The 21,306-nt window shown below is 45.4% G+C and overlaps 1 protein-coding gene across 6 annotated transcripts in view; it reads left to right on the top strand.

The window, feature by feature from the left end:
• The window catches only part of tacc1 (transforming, acidic coiled-coil containing protein 1), a 219,412-nt gene that overhangs the window by 191,694 nt on the left and 6,412 nt on the right, over positions 1-21,306 (top strand). For all 6 annotated transcript variants that reach the window (XM_063056905.1, XM_063056904.1, XM_063056903.1 and 3 more), the window contains 4 exons: positions 3,030-3,173; positions 5,393-5,469; positions 15,638-15,681; positions 20,919-21,079. In XM_063056905.1, coding sequence (XP_062912975.1) covers positions 3,030-3,173; positions 5,393-5,469; positions 15,638-15,681; positions 20,919-21,079 — 426 coding nt within the window. The remainder of the gene's footprint in view (positions 1-3,029; positions 3,174-5,392; positions 5,470-15,637; positions 15,682-20,918; positions 21,080-21,306) is intronic.

A 21,306-nucleotide genomic window follows, 5' to 3' on the forward strand; every position in this document is an offset into this window, starting at 1 on the left:
GAAACAACCTGTCGATATCCACTCTAGCTAGTCCTTTCAATATTCGGTAGGTTTCAATGAGATCCTCCATCATTCTTCTAAACTCCAGCGTGTACAGACATAGGGCCATCCATCAAACACTCCCCATATGTTAAACCTTTCATCCCTGGGTTCATTCTCATGAACCTTGGAATTCATTGCAATGACAGTCCAGGTAAAAGTACAGTCTGTCATCAAACTGAAGAAGCAAGTAGATGAAGTTTCCAGGACAACTGGTATTTAGTAAGCAACATAGGGTCCAATTTCAAGGCTGGCTTGGCGATAAAAGGCAGAGGCTGATGGGTGAGGGGTGTTTTTGCGGTTGGAATCAGTGGTGTACTGCAGGGACACTTGCTGGGACTCTAGCTGTTGGTTATCTACATTGACAATCAGGATGTGAGATGTAGGAGGTATGATTAGTAATTTTGCAGGTTACACAAAATTTGGTGTTGGTCTGAATGGGAACTCTGATCTTTAGTGACAGAACAATATTGATGAGTTGTTGAGGTGGGCAGAGTAATGGCAGATGTATTTAGTTTGCAAAACTGTGAGGCAATGCATATTAAAATAACGAATACGGCCAGGACATACACTCAGTAGCCACTTTATTAGGTACGCCTGTACACCTAGTCGTTGATACAAATGTCTAATCAGCCAATCTTGTGGCAGCAACTCAATGCATAAAAAAAGCATGCAGGCATGGTCAAGGGGTTCAGTTCAGACCAAACATCATAACGGAGAAGAAATGTGATCCAAGTGATTTTGACCGCAGATTGATTGTTGGTGCCAGATGGGGTGGTTTGAGTACCTCAGAAACTGCTGACCTCCCTGGATTTTCACACACAGCAGCCTCAAGAGTTTACAGGGAATGGCATGAAAAAAAAACAACCAGTAAGTAGCAGTTCTGTGGGTAAAAACGACTTATTATTGAGAGAGGCCAGAGGAGAATGTCTGGACTAGTTAAGCTGACAAGAAGCCAACAGCAACTCAAATAACCAAGCATTGTAACCGTGGTGTACAGAAGAGCATCCGTGAGCGCACAACACATTGAATGTTGAAGTGAATGCGTTATAGGGGCAGAAAACCACGAACATACTGTAGTAATACCCTCCACCCCCCTCTCCTTTCTCCCTACCAGACTCCTCTTTAATATGTCCACACCATCTGGTTTAACTGATCCTTGTAGGAGCCACGTCCACAATTTCTCCCCACTGGGTTTTTTCACTGTTTTGTTGATGGTTAAACAGTTTCTTTCTCCAGTCCTGATGAAGGCTCTCAGCCTGAAACATCAACAGTATTCTTTTCCATAGATGCTGCCTGCCTGCTGAGTTCCTCTTGCATTTTGTATGTGTTGCTTTTTTAATCCAATCCATTGATTTTATGTAAAGGGCTCAGGACCTGTATTCACATCCCTGATTTTTCTCCCCAATTGTCTCCTGAACATTTGTCTTCAATGCCTGGAGATTAGCAAAGGATGTGGAGCAGACAACCTCTAAACCACCTCCCCCCAAAAAAATGTGTGGCTTGGTGGCCACTGTAAATTGTCCCTAGATCGTAAGTGAGTAGCCAACTCTGGAGAAGTTGTTGGGAATGTAGGGATAATAAAGTGAGTTACAATAGAAACAGGTATCATAGTGTGATACACAATGGCAACAAGCCCTTCAGCCCATCAAGTACGTGGAAACCAACTTATTTATACTGGGGTTCTGCCCAAGACAGAAACTATAGAAAGTCTTAAAATTAGCTCCATCTTGGGTACTAGCCTCCATAATATCCAAAACCTCTTCAAGGAGTGGTGCCTCAGAAAGGCAAAATCCATTATTAAGGTCCCTCGCCACCAAGGACATGCCCTCTTCTCATTGTTACCATCAGGTAGGAGGTACAGAAGCCTGAAGGCACACACTCAGTGATTCAGGAACAGCTTCTTCCCCTCTGCCATCCGATTCCTAAATGGACATTGAACCCATGAACACTACCTCACTTCTTAAATTTATATTATTTATGTTTCTGCATTATTTTAATCTATTTAATATACATCTATATACTTCCTGTAATTGATTTACTCATTCTATTTATTTGTTTGTTTTCTTTCTTTTTGTCTATATTATCATAGATTGCAATGTACTACTGATGATTATGATGATAATGATGATGATGTCGACTCAGACCTGAGAGGCCAGCGTTGGGCATTTTCATGCCTTACAAGGCGCAGTTCGAAAGGCTGTGTGGGGTGCCACTCCTTGCACAGACATTTCGCAGTATTATTTTACACGGACGAGTTGCGAGCTCGACATCAACCCGTACTGCTGCCACTAAATTAACAAATTTCATGACACGTGCCGGTGATAATAAACCTGATTCTGATTCTGGTACTAATCATACATTAATCATAGCTTTCATTCTCCTCACATTCTCATCAACACCTCCCACCCTCAGATCGGACACTCACCTGCACACTAGCAACAATTTACGGGGGGCCAATTCACCTACCCACCCATGTGTCTTTTGGATATGGGAGGAAAATAACTCTGGGGCTCTAACATTTTACTGTCATTTGTTCTTTGGGGTTATCTTCCGTTTTCGTGGATGTCTGTGAAGAGCAAGAATTTCAGGTTGTATACTGTGTATATTCTCTGATTTTTAAATGGAACTATTGAACTGTTGAAAATGGAGCACGTCGGCGAAACCTGTGCAGTGTCAAACTCCACACAGGTGGTGCCCAAGATCAGGATCGAACCCAGTCACTGGTGATGTTAGCAGCTGCTCTGCTAACTGAGCCACAGTGCTGTCCACTCGTTTGATGCTGGTTGGTGTGGAGTGGGTGAGCTGCCGGCTCTGTTTCCGCGCTGTGCCTCCCTGTGACTCTGGGCAGGTGCAGGACGAATGGTAAATAAGCAGAAACCCAAAATTCCCCGGAGAGGCAGGTCATAACTGGGAATCGAGGTGGAGAATGGTCTATCACCCCCCCCAATTCTGGAGGAGAAAGCAGTAACTAGTTTTTATCTCCTCAGCACACCTCTGCGGCCGAGATGAACAGTAGTGAGAGCATCCTGTCCTTCAAGGCGCTCCTGAGTGAGATGGAAGGCTCCGTGGGCAATGAGCTGAGCAACCTCCAGGCTGACAAGACAGCGGTGCTGAGTTTAATCAGAGAAGAGGTAACCCGGTGTCATTCCCCATCAAGCCCTCAAGCCTTCCCCTGGCCAGTGAGCCTGTTTGCTTTCACTTAAACAGTGGGGCAGATCAAAAGGATTCTGGGTTCTGGGGGGCCTAGGGTAGTGAGGCTCCGCTGGGTAACAGATGCTGAGGAATCTGTTGCTTGACACTTGTGTCATGTGGCCCTTAAGCAGAGTATGATCAAAGGGAAATCTTCCTCTCTGATCCTAAACTCGCCAGCCCTGGAGAGGAGAATCACTAGCCCTGATCATTTAAATGGATTTCCGGTCCTGTGGAATATTGGTATTCGGATTGGTTTATTAGTCTCACATGTACAAGATACAGTGAAAAAAAGCTTGTCTTGCATATATTGTATACAGAGCATATCATTACACAGTGCACCAGGCTGGAATAAGATAAAACAATAACAGAATGTAGAATAAATTGTAAAATCAACTGAAAATGTGCAGTGCAGGTAAATGATGAAGTACAAGATCCAAATGACATAAATTATGAGGCCAAGAGCCCATTTTTCTGTATAAGAGGTTTATTTAAAAGTTACTTTAACTTACTTTAATAATTTATTGGTGTTTTAAATTAAATTTATTTTTAGAACATTTAGCTTTTTAATTACTTAAAGTTGTGGTCTTCCAAAGCCTCAGAATGTAAGAGACATTTCAAAGCTGTTCCAAAGCCACCTTGGTTGTGGCAGGAGATAAGTTTCTTCCCCCCACCCTCCACCTGCCGCACCCCTCAAACCTGCTAGACCGGCTGGTAAAGGCCTTGGTCAGAACTCGGCCTGTTGGGCTCTGACTGTAGGGCTTGGTTTTGAATCTGGCGAGCTCCAAAACAAGTTGCAAGCCCCTGGGACTGCGGGGGTCTGTTGGGTCATTATAAAATATCCCGGTGCTTAAATAAATAAGTGGCCTATTGTACAAAAATGGGACAATGAGTGTTTGGGGCCAGGCTAGGAATTTGGATTGTTAAGTTGAAAAAAGTTTGTAAATCCTCATGTGTGGGTGGCGTGTGGATTGCTGTGGTGAGGGTCAGATTTCAGTTTTACATCTAGCCTCAGTTCTAGGCTGCCTGAGGCCTATTCGTCATCAAGGCCTAGCTGTGTCTCCGAGGTCAGTTGGGCTAGGCTGTGTATCTGAACAATGTGCCCGTGCTGTGGAGCAGATCCTGCTTGACGTGGCCGATAAGCCGATTTCTGCGGTGTTCCATGACCAGGTGTTTAAAGGGGGAGTCTCACTGAACAGAGCTGCAAATGCTCTACTGACATCTCCAGCCCAGAGAGACAATTGGAAGTTTCATCCACTCTCAGGTTGTCTGTTGTGCTTCTGTCAGTGGGCCAGAGCAACAATTCCACTCCCAGTTGGGGATTTCCCTCAGCTCTCGTGTCTTCTGATGAGGTCCACACAGCTGGAATAAGGCTCACCTCCTGCTAGGATCCTTGGCTTTCGACCTCAGCACTTAGATAACCCAAAGCTCTCCAGGAAAACCTCCTTCCACCCCCAGAGGGAGGTGATGGGCAAAGTAAGGTGAGAGGGGGGAATGAGGAACGGTGAAAGAGAGAGGTTGCGGGGGACCTGTACTAGAAGAAAGGGGGGGGGGGTCATATCCCTCTCTCACTTTATCTCCTTACCTGCTCATCGCCTTCCTCTGGTGCTCCTCCTCCTTCCCTTTCTTCCATGGCCTTCTGTCCTCTCCTATCAGATTCCTCCTTCTCCAGCCCTTTATCTCTTTCACCCATCGATTTCCCAGCTCTTTAATTCACCCCTCTCCCCTTCCCATTTTTCCCTATAACCCACTACCTTGTATTTCTTCATCCCCCTCCCCCCCGCACCTTCTTACTCTGACTTTTCACCTTTTTTCTCCAGTCCTGATGAAGGTTCACAGCGTGATACATCGACTATTTACCCTTTTCTATAGATGCTGCCTGGCCTGCTGAGATCCCCCAGCATTTTGGGTGTATTTGCTTGGATTTCCAGCATCTGCAGATTTTCTCTTGTATGAGATAGCATGCAGAACAGTTCCTCTGTACATGTGACAATAATAAACCATTTTGCTAATTGCCAGTGATGTTGGGACTGGGAGAAAAACTTAAGAGATTTGACGGGTTGCTGCTGGGAGGACACATCCTGCGTGTTGGTAGAAAAGCTGATAGAAAAATTGGTCGAAAGAAAACATGTCTCCAATGACGTGTGTCTCTATCTTTCAGATTATTGGCAAGGAGCAAGAAGTTATGGAGTGGAAACAAAAGTACGAAGCCAGTCAACAAGAAGTCATTGAAATGAGGTATTCAAGTGTCAAAGTCTAATTGATAGAGTGTAGTTGAAAGATGAGATGCTTCAGTATTATGGGGTTTGATTTCTTGACAATTTGTTTAAAAGGCATTAAATTCATCTTCGGCCAAGTGCACCGTTTAGCAAAGTCTGAAATGCGGCCTCATTGAATTTGAAGATACTAAATTTCACGAGCAGAGTTTAATGTTAATATCGTCACCATCTGCATTTAGCACTTGAACGCTGGAGAACAAATGTCACTCCATTGTAGCAAAAAAAGTCTTGAATAGTGATGGCAAAACTTACTGAGCAGAGAGTATCATTGATTAATGAAGTTCGAAGTAAAATTTATTATCAGAGTACATACATGTCACCACATCCCACCCTGAGATTCTTTATCTGCAGGCATACTGAGCAAATCTATAGAGCAAGTAACTGTATATATCAGGAGCTGTAAATTGTAAACAAACTGCAAATGCAGATGTAAAAAATAGCAATAAGTTACAAGCATGAAATTAAGTATAACATCTGTTAATATAACAATATAACAGAGTCTTTAAGTGAATGTAGTTTGCCCCTTTTGTTCAAGAGCCTGATGGTTGAGGGGTAGTAACTGTTCTTGAACCTGGTGGTGCGAGTCCTGAGGCTCCTGTACCTTCTACCTGATGGCAGCAGCGAGAAAAGAGCATGGCCTGGGTAGTTCGGATCTTTGATGATGGATGCTGCTTTTCTATGGCAACGTTTCATACAGATGTGCTCAATGGTTGGAGGGTTTTATCCGTGATGTACTAGGCCAAGTCCACTACATTTTGTAGGACTTTCTGCTCGAAGGCGTTGGTGTTCCCATGCCGGGCCATAATGCAGACAGTCGGCACACTTTCCTCCACACATCTGTAGCATGTTACCAAGGTTTTAGATGAAACCTCTGCAGACTCCTGAGGAAGTAGAGGCGCTGTTGTGCTTTCTTTGCAATTATATTTATTTGAGGTCCTCCGAGAGAGTGACACCCAGGAATTTAAAGTTACTGACCCTCTCCACCTCCGATCCTCTGTTGATTACTGGCTCATGGACCTCTGGTTTCCCTCTCCTGAGGTCTACTATCAGTTCCTTGGCCTTATTGACATTGAGTGAGAGGTGGTTGTTATTACACCAGTCAGCCAAGTTTTCAATCTCCCTCCTGTATGCTGATTCATCACCCTCTTTGATACAACCCACAACAGTGGTGTTGTTAGCAAACTTGTATATGGTGTTAGAGCTGTACTTACCCACACAGTCACTCCTGTGCTGATGAATTAATAAATTAGTACCAATAATTATGGACTTTAAGGAAAAAGTACTGTGCTTATTTCCATGTATTTTTTGTTTTACAGTTAATGAAAATATAACAGAGACAGACTGAAGCATAAAGCATTTTATAAACCCTGTTTGAAATTATTAATATTAGTCTTTTTAAAAGACATTATGGGTGGATTTTAAAGAACCGAGGGGCAAGTGCTGAGTGCCGTCTTGGGCACACATACCATAGGTTCCCCACCCCTGTTGAAGGATGACTTTTTAGTGACTGGCCGAGATCGCAGTGTGAGCCTGGTTTCAATGGGTCTGACCGTAGCTGAATCAGAGGATGGGCAGTGTTGGTGGAGGAGGCATGCTTGGGGACAGGGTCCACTTGAGTTGAATTGTATTGACTTTATTACTTACATCCTTCATGTACATGAGGAGTAAAAATCTTTACGTTACGTCTCCATCTAAATGTGCAGTGTGCAATCATAGTAATTTATAATAAATAGAACGGTCCATGTAACATAGAAATACACTCAAATCAGCGTGAGTTAATCAGTCTGGTGGAAGAAGCTGTCCCGGAGCCTGTTGGTCCTGGCTTTTACGCTGTGGTACCGTTTCCCGGATGGTAACAGCTGGAACAGTTTGCGGTTGGGGTGACTCGGGTCCCCAGTGATCGTTTTGTATATTATGTGTACATTATGTGAAATAGCAGCTCACAGGGTAAAAGACCCTCGGGATCTAGATTCCTGGGAGAGAGTGCAGACGTCAATGTCTCTGTTTGTGTGGATACTTTTAATATTGCGACACACTGGAAGAGACCATTTGGCCCATCATGTGAATGCCAGCTCCCCACAGAGTGGTTGCATCACTTACCATTCTCCCATTTATTTCACCAGAATCAGAATCCGATTAGAATCTACCTGTAGTGGGGGGTGGTATCAGGACCACTCATTAAGATAATGAATAGGAGTTGTGAATGAATAAGGAGCAGGGCTGTGGGGATAGAGCACGTCATTGTACTCCTGGGAGCCAGCAGAGACATGGAGTCTACACGTTTTCCCTCTGCTTTCCTCTTAAAATCTCAATGGCAAGCAAGTCAGTAGATTAAATTTTAGTGAGATGACTCAGGTTTAATGCCTGCCACTGCCTATAAGGAGTTTGTACGTTCCCCCTGTGACCGCTTATGTTTCCTCCGAGTGCTCTGGTTTTCTCCCACAGTCCAAAGATATACCGATTGGTAGGTTAATAGCTCATTGTAAATTGTCCCCTGGTTAGGCCCGGATTACATCGGGGGTCTGCTGGGTGGTGTGGCTCGAGGAGCCTATTCTGCGCTATATCTCACTAAATAAAGTAAATATAAATGCCCCGAATGAGTGATTGGTGGAATCTGGGGCATCTGATACGAATGAAAGGTGAATTTAAAATAACACACGTAAAGGTTGCTGGTGAACGCAGCAGGCCAGGCAGCATCCTTTGGAAGAGGTACAGTTGACGTTTTGGGCCGAGTCAGGACAAAAGGTCTGGGCCCGAGACGTCGACTGTACCTCTTCCTAGAGATGCTGCCTGGCCTGCTGCGTTCACCAGCATTTTTTGTGTGTGTTGCTTGAAATTCCAGCATCTGCAGAATTCCTCGTGTTTGTGAATTTAAAATGCTGGGATTAATATACGATTGGTGTAACTGGGTGGTTGATAGTCAGCACAAGCACGATAGGCCGAAGAGCTATGTTTTAGCGGGCTGAGTGTCTTTTTTCAATGCTATCGTAGTTCTATGACTCTAATCCTTTATCCAAAGCTTTCCAAATTAAGAAAGGAAGTTGAGCTCATTCCCCAATGGGTAAAGCACAAACATGCCTGGAGCTGGTATTTGTTCAGTAACTTAAAATATAAACATGATACTTCTTGCTTATGTTTGAAGCATCAACATCGTGAAGACTACATCAATCAGGGTTCCTGAGACTATTTCTGTATTGAGGTTTTGTTTGCAGATTGAAGCGATTGGGAATTTTTTTTTTTGCTGTAGACTGTCCCAACAGACAGAACTCTTGTTTACTTTCGTCTTTCTGCCTAAGTTCTGGGAAGTTATTTCATCTGTGAGAGACTTTGTGTGGAGGCGGAGAGAAGGGTCTGAAGCTCCAAGTGGAGTTGAGTGAAGACCCGTGGTTTACAGTATTTGAGACATTCTGTTGACTGAATGGTGAATGGGATTCCAGGTCAGGATAGGGTGGTTCTCCAGGGTTTGGCACTGCTGGAGATAAATGGCAGTGAGCGTATTCTGACTGCCGCGGTAGGGTAGCGGTTAGCGGCAGCTCGAGGGATTCAGAGTTCAATTCCAGCACCGTTCCGTTAGGAGTCTCCGCACTCCCTCCCCGGGTTTCCTCCAGGTGCTCCAGTTTCCTCCCACAGTCCAAAGACCTGCCGAGTAGGTGAAGAGGTCATTGTAAATTGCCCCATGATGAGGTTAGGGTTAATTGAGGTTGTGGGGTTGCTGGGGCAATGTGGCTCGAAGGACCAGAAGGGCCTACTCTGGGCTATATCATTAAATAATAAAATTTGCCATCCCACAAGGAAACTGTCCCTTCAGCCCAGTAAGTCCGTGCTGACCACAAAGCACCTATTTATAGTAACCCTGCACTCGCGCTATTCAATTCAATCTGCGTTCCTGTCACTCTCCTCGAACTCTCCCAGTCACAAACCCACTAGGGTGCAAGCCGGTCAGCAAACCACATCTTTGGGATGTGGCAGGAAACTGGAGCACCCGAGGGAAGCTCACTGGGCGAGCGAGGAAGCTCCACTCAGACAGCGGCTGATGTCAGGATCGAACCCGGGTCGCCGGAGTGGTGAGCGGGTGCCGTGCCACACCCCTGGGCTTCTGGGAAGCTGCCGGTCAGCTCATCCCAGAGCGGCACACCTGCACGTGTAAGCGCTGGAGTCGGAGATGAGCAGGAGGGTGGATTTTGGCACCCTCTGTGCTGGGCTGGCTAACTTCCCTCAGCAGTTCTCTCTTTAAAGCAATGTCAGCATTTCACTTCGATGGCATTTGTACAACACAGCAAGACACAGTAAAGCGAAAAATATATTTTCCATAAAGTGTTTATTGGCCATTTCCATTGGCTGTGTAGGTCCCAAAATTATTATTCTCTTTATAAGAGAAAGTAAATTTCCAGACAGTGAAGCAATTTGAACAGTTTTCCAAATGTCTTTGATGACTGGAGAAGTCCTGAAATGGTCCAAAGACTAAAGACAGCAGTGAGGTTTCACGGACCATTTTGGGCTGGACGTGAGGGCCTAGCAACTGGACCCAGTCACCCCTTCAGTCAGCAGTTGGCCTTGGATGTGCAGGGTCAGATCGACCGGCCTGCTGTACAGAGCTCAGATGTTGTGGGTGCTGGGTGAGCTTCGGTAACGGGCTCGATCCAAGCTGTCGCTCGTATATTAACTGCAAGCCAGCTTTTCATGTAGTTCCACCCCCACCGTACTTGTGTGTTCGACAACCAACTTGACTGGACTTGCCTTGGGCGGGCAGTGGGCTGTGCTGGACGCCGGATGGTTCACTGGTGGTCGGACCGACTGAGCTAGCAGGCCGGGACATATCACCCGACTGCTTGTGTCAGGTGACTGAACTGCAGCAATGCTTCCAGATACTCTGCTTGCATTCCCCCCCTCCCGGGGGATTGTCTGCCCCCACTGCTGAGTGAGAGATCGCTGGGTCGCTGGTATCTTAGCTCCCAACCCTCTCTGGGTGCAGGATTCCTCTCCCACACTGACCTCTTCCACTGAGGCCGCAGGGCGATCCATACCTCTCCCACTTTACACCATTCAGAATCAGAATCAGGTTTAACATCACTGGCATGTGTTGTGAAATTTGTTGTTTTGTGGCAGCAGTGTGTTACATAGTAATAAGAAACTATAAGTTGCAATATAAAAGTTAAGAAATATATTAAAAATAAATTAAGTAAGAAGTGCAAAACGAGAGGAAAAATTAGAGAGTGATTGTACAGGGATTCATTCAGAAGTCAGATCGTGGAGGGGAAGAAGCTGCTCCTGAAGCATTGAGCGTGTGTTTTCAGGCTCCTGGTGGTAGCAAGGAGAAAAGGGCATGTCTCGGGTGATGGGGGTCCTTAATGTTGGATGCCACTATTTTTGAGTCTTCGCCTTTTGAAGATGTCCTTGATGCTGGGGAGAAAGTTATTGTCCAGTCCCCCACCGGACTTAGTCTGGTGAGGAGGGTGTGAGGACACCCAGCAGGACTAAACAAAAACAAGACCTGACAAAGGGCGGATGAGCTCCTTGTGAGCCAACGGCCATCTTCCGTGGAAGAGATTAAAGCCTCACCACGTATCTACGAATCGTATGCTATGCACCTAGTTAGAAGAGATATGATGAACTTGGGCGCTGCGCCGTGTGCCTGGACCTGCCCAAGGCCTCCGCCTCAGGAAGGCCCGAGCTCGAAGAATCGGCCACGGCTGGATGTGGGGACGGAGGCAGGCAGTGCCAAGGAGGCCAGCGAGAACAAACTGGAGGAGAGGCTGTACTCGGTGCTGTCGCAAGATCGAAGAAGATGGAGGTACATAGCTGCCAACCCCGGATCTGGGACAGCACCCGCTGACTGACTGAAAGCAGTCCTGTAGTCACTCCATGACCACACACTGGGTGCTGCGGTCTGTGCACCTACGGGTCCCAGGTCAGGTTCACTTGTAACATGAATGGCAGTAACTACTCTGGTCTGTCAATAGTTTCCCATTAAGAGGTGTGGCTTAGCTTCACTTGCTGCAGCTCCTGGCAGCAATTTTGGCCTGCTGTGCTGCTGTCAGGGGATTAACTGCACAAAGGAGTTGCAATGCTTGTCCCTGGATCTCCTAAACCCTCTCCCCATGGACAATATCATCACCACAACCTCATAGTTGGTTTTCTTTGTCACTATCCCCACCCAGTGTGAGGAAAAATGATTCCAGATGTGGCCTGCACTTGCTTTGTGTTGAACCCACTGTCTGTCCTCACTGGGGGCTTCACTCTGTGCTCCCCTGGCCTAGAGATCAGGAACTTGCTGCTCTGGTCATAACTTCACCTTTTGATGTATCATGCTGTTGGTTAAAATGCGCGAAGACGCACAGTAAGTTACAGTAACCAAAGGCTTTATTAAATGAGAGAATTTGCAGAGAGAGAGAGAGGAAGTTAGGGGGTGGGGAAGTGAGAGAGAAGCTGGGAGATCATTTCTACGTGCACTTGCTGCATCACGGGCTGTTGGCACAGCGCTACCTCTGGCAGAGGCAGCCTCCTCGCCACGCCAGCCACCTGGGTTCAGTCCAGATGTCTGCGCAGAGTTTGCACGTTCTCCCTCTGACCCCGTGAAGTTTCCTTGGGTAATCTGTTTCCTCCCAGAGGCCTGCAAGCTGGTGGGTTAACCAGCTGCTGTACATTGCCCCTAGTGTGCAGGTGAGTGGTGGAATTGTGAAGGTGTAATGGAGATGTGGGCTAAATATGGTCAGTGCAGATTCAATGGGCTGAAGGGCCTGTTTCTGTGCTGTACGATTCTATGATTGTGTCTTCAACACTAATAATATATAGGTCAAACACTACCATTCTTAATGGGATATACATTGACTATTATATAAGCCATATTTTGCATGTAATCCTCCACACTTAGCACTTCAGAGCATCTTTGAAATGTAGTTGTGAAGTACCTTCGACAGTTGATTAGTTGTCTGTGTAACCTGCGTCCTCAGTGTGATGAAGTGAGCGTGCTCTTACAGTGCAAAAGCTATTTTTGATCTTCTTGTGTGCTCTCGATAATCTCACGCTGTTTATGTTCTGGCCTCTGGAATGGAGGGGCTCAACACTTCTGCCCAGCACTTTAAGTCATCCTGATGGGGCATCATACACAGTGGATTCCAACTCATTGGGTCATCGGTTAATCAGTTATTTGGGACAACTCTTAAAGAACAAAAACTTGTTGAAAAATAGCCAGGATTCCCTTCATTTATTTGGGACAAAAAGCCACTTAATTGGGCTAGGAGACTGTTGTATCAGTCACGTGCGTGTTGCGTGTCTATGAGACACTACATCGTGCTTACTGCAGACAGTTTTTAAATAGCATCAGTTGCATGTTTTTGTGTTCAAAAAGCAGTGATTTTTGTTACTGATAGTTGGCAAGGAATAATCAGAAATACTGTTCAAAACTATGTTGCTCACTACGGTTTCAAGCATTCTGGTTTGGAGATGTTGGAAATAACCAGGAGTGAAAATGAAATAATTTCACTACTTCAACAAGTTGGGAACTACGAAGAATTTGAAGATATCTGCAATTGTCTTGAATGTTACCTTTGGTCCCCGCTGGACACTCAGCTCTCAATTATGGCTTCAGGTAGCTGTTTGCATACCCTGTATGCCACTTCAACAGGTGTGCTAACCCGAGTGAGGGTAGCTGGCAGGTTTTATACCCTGGTGTGATAGGGACGTGCCTGTCCTACCATGCGACGTTAGCTCCAGCAGACCGAGCCAATGAGAGCTACAGTAAGATCCAATGGCAGGAAGGTAGTTCTGCAACGCTGCGTGGATAACGGCGGGCATGCCGAGGCACAGGAGAAGATATGGCCATTCCCTGCAACCAGGGAAGACCACAGTTGTGACGTCTACTCATACCTCTCAACCCGGACTTCCGAGGTCAAGAGGGCACGATTGCCCCAGAACAAATGGCTTTTCCACGTTTAAAAACTCTCCTGAATACAACAGGCAACGGCCAGTAGTATTGCTCATGTTCTAATTTGTTCTGTATTTCATTTAAATACATAATTTGTTAGTCAGTGAAATGATATTTTGACTTTTTTATACCTTTTTAACTATTTCCATGAAATTTTGGCTCATTAGAGCAGCAGCTTATTGGGCCAAAATGTACCAGTCCTAATGTGCCACAAGTGGAATCCATTGTATTTAAAAATAATTGATCTGCGCTAGTGCTTTAATATTGATTATTTAATAATTTTAAATGCAATTATTTTGGTATTTGAAAATAATTGATCTGCACTGTTGCTTTAATCTGGATAGAAAAGAACAGAATAATTCTTGCACCATACCGGTCACCACAAAACCAAGAGGTTGTCCTGAAAATCCATCTGATGCATAAAAAATAGAGAACTACAGCATAGTACAGGCTCATTGGATGTTGTGCTGACCTTTTAATCTACTCTAAGATCTATCTAACTTCCCTCCTACATAACCTTCCATTTTTTTTTATCTAAGAGTCTTTTAAATGCCCTTGATGTATCTGCCTCTACCACCACCCCTTCCAGGGTGTTCCATGCACGCACCACCCTCTGTGTAGAAAAACCTACCTCTGACATTCCACCCCCGCCCCCTTACTTTCCCTAATCATCTCAAACTTATGCCCCCTTATGTTAGCCATTTCTGCCCTGGGAAAAAGTCTCTCGTTATCCAGTCAATCTATGCCTCTTATCAACTTGTACACCTTTGCCTGCTGCTGGCAACCGAGATTGAGGTCGAATCATTTAGATAGAGATGGTGCTCGGTACTTGGTGTCGGAGAGCTGATCGGAGGCTCGAAGTTCTCGGACGACTCAGAGACGGATTGTGGTCCAGCATGGCAGGGAGAGTTTTCTTCCTTCTCCCGTCTGCCTGAGATGTGGGACATTTGAGAGACTTTGAACTTTTTTACTGTGCCATGGACTGTTCTTCATCAAGTTATGGTATTGTTGCACTGTTGTAACTATATGTTATAATTATGTGGTTTTGTTAGTTTTTTCAGTCTTGTTCTGTCCTGTGTTTTGTGATATCACACCGGGGGAAATATTGTATCATTTCTTAATGCATGAATTACTAAATGACAATAAAAGAGGACTGTGTGTCTTCATAATCTAATCTATCATGTCGGCTCTCATCCTCCTTCACTTCAAAGAGAAAAGCCCTTGCTCACTCAACCTATCCTCATACGACGTGTCTTCTAGTCCATGCAGCACCCTGGTAAATCTGCTCTGTACCCTCCCTGAAGCTTCCTCATCCTTCCTATAATGAGGCGACCAGAACTGAACACAATATTCCAAGTGTGGTCCAACCAGGGTCTTATAGAGCTGCATCAATACCTCATGGATCTTGTTGGATAGTTTGCCCCTCAGTTATCGGCAGATCAGCCTAGAAATTCACATTCATTAATGTCGTTTAGAGAAGGAACTCTCACCTCCTCTGCCTGCATATAATTCTAGCCGAACAATGTTATTGACTGTGAAACAACAGATTCTCCATGGATGCAGGGCAGGAAAGAACCAACATCAAATTCTGATCCCTCCAGCAATGCTGACATCTTGTCAATGAATAGATAGACTCCAGTGTTGTTTTGATGAAATAATTCAAGACGTTATATATTACACTGTATAATAACAATAACATGCAGAAAACCACATCATTGGGACGACGTGGTAGCATAGCAGTCAGCGTAACGCTATTACAGCACCAAGCACCTGAGTTCAATTCCCGCCACCGTCTGCAGGGATCAGATTTCGATGTTAGTTCTTTCCTGCCCTTCACCTGCAGAGAATCTCTCACTTCGCAGTCAGCAACACTGTTCGGCTGGAATTACACACAGGCATTCTGTAAGAAGCTTACACCTTCTGCCCATGACCGCATGGGTTTCCTCCAGGTGCTCCGGTTTCCTCCCACAGTCCAAAGATGCATGGGTTGGGCGTCTGGTCACATGGGTATAATTTGTCACTGTGGGCTCATTGGGCCGGAGGGGCCTGTTAATCGAGTTGTATCTATAAATAAATAAATGCATAAATCTTTGCATGGTTGCGACAAAAGAAGTGGTCCTAGGATGAAAGTTCACTCTGCTGTGTCGTCGTGGGTTTTCCTCGCTGTGAAATCTGTTAATTGATAGTTTGCTTCATTTTGCAGGAAGATTGTTGCCGAGTATGAGAAGACCGTTGCTCAGATGATAGGTAAGCGTTCTGCTGAAGTAGCATTGAGTAATGCCGCTGACGTTTCTGTTTCCGAGAGCAAGGTCTCGGTGGGAAGGGACAAGCACCAGTGGGGGCTGTGCTGAGGGTTCTCGTTTCTCTCTGATCGTCAGGCTGATAGCCCATCAAACGGGACGTACTGAAACATTGCTCTGGGGATGAAATTGAACCCCACTCTTTCCAAAGCCAGCACATTGTACCTTAGATCAGGTGGGATGCTCCAACAATGCAATGGTTCATGATCGAAATCAACACTTAAACATGGGTATGGTGGCTGCAGAATGTCAACTTCCAGAGTAGGCCTGGTATATTATAGCAATGACCGTGAAGCTGTTGTATTGTTGGAGAAACCCACTGACATCCTCAAGAGGAGGGGATCTGCACTCCCTACCCGAATCTGGCCTTCGTGTGATTTCAGACCCACCAGTACAGTTGACTCTCAACAACTCTTTCTAGTGAGGCGGCAAGTCACTCTGTTGACGGGGAGGAAGGAATAGGCAATAAGTGCTGATCCTTGGCTTCTACGTCTCCTTGGAGGTTCAGTCTAATCAGAGACAGTGCCTTCTGCCATTGCACAGGCCGAGAGCCCTGTGCGACAAGCTGAACATTGGGGTTTTCGCAAGATTTGATGGAAACACAGTGGAGTAATTATCTGCCAAAGCAAAATGTTTGACCAAGGCACAAGAGCAAATTAGCCCACTGTTCTTAATTCTAGATTAGGACTACTTGACTTCAAGCTAAAAAACCCTTTCTTTTTAATTCCTTCGAATGAATGCTTTTAATTGGAGGAAGATGCTTTCTCATCTGGGGTTGTGTGTGATCCATGTGTCAGCTCAGTTCAGTGAGGTGGATCTTTAGCTCTGAATCGTCAATTTGTGGTTCCAGAGAGTTGAGCACAAAAGAGAGCACTTCCCTCCACTGCTGAGGGAGTCAGACTATAAGACTATAGACATATGAGAAGAATTAGGCTTTCCAGTCCATCAGGTCTGCACCACTATTACATCACAACTGATTTATATTCCATCACAACTGTTCTGCCTTTTGACCAAACCCTTAACACCCTGACTAATCAAGAACCTAAATATGCCCAATGTCTTGGTCTCCACAAACATCTGTGGCAATGAATTCCATAGATTCACCATCCTCTGGCTAAAGAAGTTCCTCCAAATTCCTCTAAATTTCCGTTCTAGAGGGACATTCTTGTAGGCCGAGGCTGTTCCCTCAGGCCCCAGATTCCCCCACTGTTGGAAACATCCTCAACACTTTCGCTCTGTCTAGGCTTTTCCATATTCGATAGATTTCAATGAGATCACCCCTCATTCTTCTAAATTCCACGAGTACAGGCCCAGAGCCCTCAAATTCTCCTTGTATCTTAACCCTTTCATTCCCAGGATCACTTCTGAACCTCTTCTGGGCCCTCTCCAATGCCAACGCATTCTATCCTAGATAAAGGACCCAAAACTGCTCACGATACTCCACGGTCTGAGCAATGCCTAAAAAAAGAAAGTATTACAAAGGTACCAGCAGAGGAACCTGTGGGGTCATTTCTAAAAAATAGCAAGGCAATTCCCCCTCATAGAAATTGGAGTTATAGAGCAGCACAGAGTGGAAACAGGCCATTTGTCCCAGATGGTCCATACCAACCATTGTGCACAGCAAGCTAGCAATGATTGATGTGTTTGGCACATACCCTCTAAATCCCGCCCATCATCCTTTAACTGTTGTTATCGTTCTAATCTCAATCACTTCCTCCGACAACTCATTCCATTGACACGTTGCCCTCAGGCCTCTTTTACACCTCTTCCCTGAAAACCCTGCCCTCCAGTTTTTAGTTCCCCTACACTGAGAAAAGCGTAGGCCTTGGCTGGTTTCAGGGCTAATGTTTATTGCTAAGATCATCACGAAAAAACAAGTTATCTCATTGCCATTGCTGGGATCTTGCCTTCTGCATTTCTGTGTTAGTAGTTCATTGTTATAAAGTGCATGAACGGTAGTTACTCATCTCGATAGGTTAAGCAAGTGATGACATGTGCACATATAGAACGGGGCAGTTTTAGTGAGGCACTAAGCATAGGATTACTGTGTGTGTTCAGGGGATAGGACTGCATCCAGACTTATCTGCAGCTTCCCATCACGTTCCAGAAGTACAAATGTCCTAGGCATGTGTATATATAGCTTGGGGGCCTATGACTTCTGCACCCTACAGTATTTGCCAATGTGGAGCAGAGAGTGAGCTTGGAAATCTGGCAGGAGCAAGGGATGTTGGGAATGACGAGGGTGGAGTGCCACGGGAGGGGTGTGCGACAGGTAGCAAAGGAGTGCCAGGCAGGGGGCGTGGGGTGGCACAGGTGCAGACACGCCCAGCCCTGAGACACTGGGCAAGGTCATTTGATTCCAAACAATTGGTTTAGTGATTGTTACAGAGTGTCTCTCTGGTGCTTCCTGCTCCCTCCCCTTTCCCTTCCCCTTTTCCCAACCCTGATTCCCCTCTCCCTGCCCCCTTCCCATTCCCAGCCACAGTAGAGACCCCTATCAGATCCAGGTTTATCATCATTCACATACGTCATGAAATGTTTTGTTTTGTTTTTCCGGCAGCAGGACATAAAATTACTATAGTACTCTGCTAATGTCTTAGGCATCCTAAATATGTGCCTAAGACTTTTGCACAGTTCTGCAGGTTCTGTGGAAGATACATGGAGCAATTATGGAAATAAGGACAGGATTTCAGTAAAACTTAACCAGAGCTCTCAATTAATTTCTATAGTTACACGGCTGTGTTCTTGAAAGGATACATTACAAAAGACGTTGGCGAGACCTTGCTTGGATTATTGTGACAGTCTTAGTTACTCTGTTATTGGAAAGACATCATTAAGTTAGAAAGAGTGCAGAGAAGATTTAACGAGGATAATGCAGTGATTATCAGGAGAAGTTGGCCTAGCTCAGGCTTTACTGCTTGGAGTGCAGGAGAGTTGCATACAAATCATGGGGCTCATAGACAGAGTGAACGCACATAGACTTTTTTCCCCAGGGAAGGGCTCTAGAAACTAGAGTCACAGGTTTAAGGTGAGAGGTCAAAGATTTAAAAGTCTTCACTCACATATGGAACAATGTGCCGGAGAAGTGGTTGAGGTAGGTCCAACGGCAACATTCAAAACATATATGGACAGGTACGTGGATAGGATGGTTTTACAGGGATATGGGTCAAATGCAGGCAAATGGCAAGCACCATGATCCAAAGGGGCTGTTTCCATGCCCTGTGACTCGGTGTGATCAGCCTCCTGTGTCAGAATTATTCTACGTTATGTATTACTGCTCTGGTTCCTGTCTTCCTTTCCACCTACTACATTACTTCTCTGGTCCTTTTGGAACATATTTTCCTGAAAATCTTCAACAATTACACTGGTTACGTCCTTATTTCATTTTATCGTGAGACATTGAGGCCATTAGGCCCATCGAGTCTAGGCTCAGATCAATCCCATTCCCCCTGTATCATCTATTCTGTGTCATCTGTCATTAACACTTCCCTGATCCTCCCACTAGCCATCTAGCCACCTATACTAGAGGTATTTTACAGCAGCTATTTAGCTAATCACATTGAAAAGCTGTTCTAGCCCATTATATGTATTTTTTTAAAACTGCAGATGCTGAAATTCTGAAACAAAATCAGAAAATGTTGGAAACACTCAGCAAGTCAGACGGCATCTGTAAAGAGAGAAGGAGGCACAATGTTTCAGGACGATAATACTCATCAATAGGTTATTAGTTAATTTTGAGAGTTTATTTAGGGAATTTATTAATAGTGAGCACTGAACATTGAACATGGAGCAGTACAGCACACGAGCTGGCCTTTTCACCCAACTTGTCTTTACTGACCATGAGGCCAGTCGAAATCAATCCCATTTGCCTGCACCTAGTCTGTACCCCTCCATTCCCTGCCTGTAAGTTCACGTGTCTGTCTAAATGCCTCTTATACGTTGCTATGGTATCTGTTTCCACCCACCTCCCCTGGAAACACATTCCATCTCCTATCACTCCCTGTGTGTGTAAAATAAAATTTGCCTCACAGACCTCCTTTAAACTTTGCACTCACAGCATAAATCTGTGCTCCCTAGTATTGGACCTTCCCAGCTTGGGAACAGGATTTGTGAATCAAAACCAATATCAATAAGAAAATGTGGTGAAGTATTAGAGGCACCAGTCAAATGTAGGCATGTTGTTGTTGTACACAGTGAGTTACAATTAAAACAATTGCATTAACAGCACGCTTCCATTCTTGGCAATAACCAAACCATCAGTTCTTGTGGCATTGATGGAGGTTAAGTATTGGCCAGAACCCAGGAATAAATCACCGTATCTTATATCATAACAATGCTGAGGAGGTCATGGGCCCTCCAGGTCCACGTTAGATTAATTCCCCCTTTCCTTGGACCTGCAACTAATACGTGCCCATCAAACTCCCCTTCCCACCGATCCCCATAAAGGGGTAATTTAGAGTGATTAATGCACTCACCAACCCAACACATCTCCGGTGTGCGAGAAGAATGAAATGTAGGGACTCCAGAGAGCCCTGATGTCAGGATCAAACCCAGGCCACTGGAGAGATGAGGCAGCGGCTCTGACTTCTGTGCCCCTAGGCTATTGTTCACGATCCCTTCCAGAATAATGACCTAGCCCCTTGTACTTACCTGAGACAACAGACGGGTTTCCGGTTTAGTCTCTGCTCCGACATCTTGTGCATAGAGTCTGGAGTCTCTGGAATGTGACAAAGCCCAAATCTCACAGGTGTGACGTTGAAGAGGCACTTAGTCAGGCATAAGCAAATGGGAATGAAAGGATACAGACCGTATGTGGGCCGACGTGTAGTTTAAATCGGCATCATAAGTCAGCACAGACATTGTGGGCCAAAAGGCCTGTTCTGTGCTGTGTGTTGTTCTGTGGCAATACAGGAGTCTGCAGATGCTGTAATCTGGAGCAATGCACAAAGTGCTGGAGGAACTCAGTGGGTCAGGCAGCATCTGTGGAGAGAAGTGGACTGTTGACCGCCTGGCCTGCTGAGTTCCCTCGGGGCTTCCTTTACTTCCTGTTCCACTCACCCGGATCCTGAAGTGCAACCCAGTCACAGCTTATGCACAGGCAGCTGAGTGTCAGGGAGCGCTGAATATTTGCAGAGCGCGTGTTGTTCCACCCGCACGGGGTGACTTTGCCCTTTTTGCTAACAGATGATGAGCAGAAGAACAAAATGGCCTCCCAGACATCCATGCACCAGCTGATCGCGGAGAAGGACCAGGCGCTGGCAGATCTCAACTCGGTGGAGAGGTCCTTATCCGACCTCTTCCGGAGATATGAGAACATGAAAGGTGTTCTGGAAGGATTCAAGAAGGTAAACCTCTTGAGCACATTGATAATTAAAAGTCCTACAGCAACACTGATGGAAGTATTCCAACCCTTTGGCCCTCCTCCCCAACTTCAATGGCATAGAGGTTTAGCTAGAGGACAGGTGACCTGACTCGTGACTCAAATCCATCATGACTACTGTGGAACCTAAATAACATTATTCTCTCAATAAGGAGGAGTCAGTTTTAATGTCCAAGAAAACACTTGATTACT

The sequence above is a fragment of the Mobula hypostoma genome, chromosome 8, assembly GCF_963921235.1.
Source record: "Mobula hypostoma chromosome 8, sMobHyp1.1, whole genome shotgun sequence".
NCBI lineage: Eukaryota > Metazoa > Chordata > Chondrichthyes > Myliobatiformes > Myliobatidae > Mobula > Mobula hypostoma.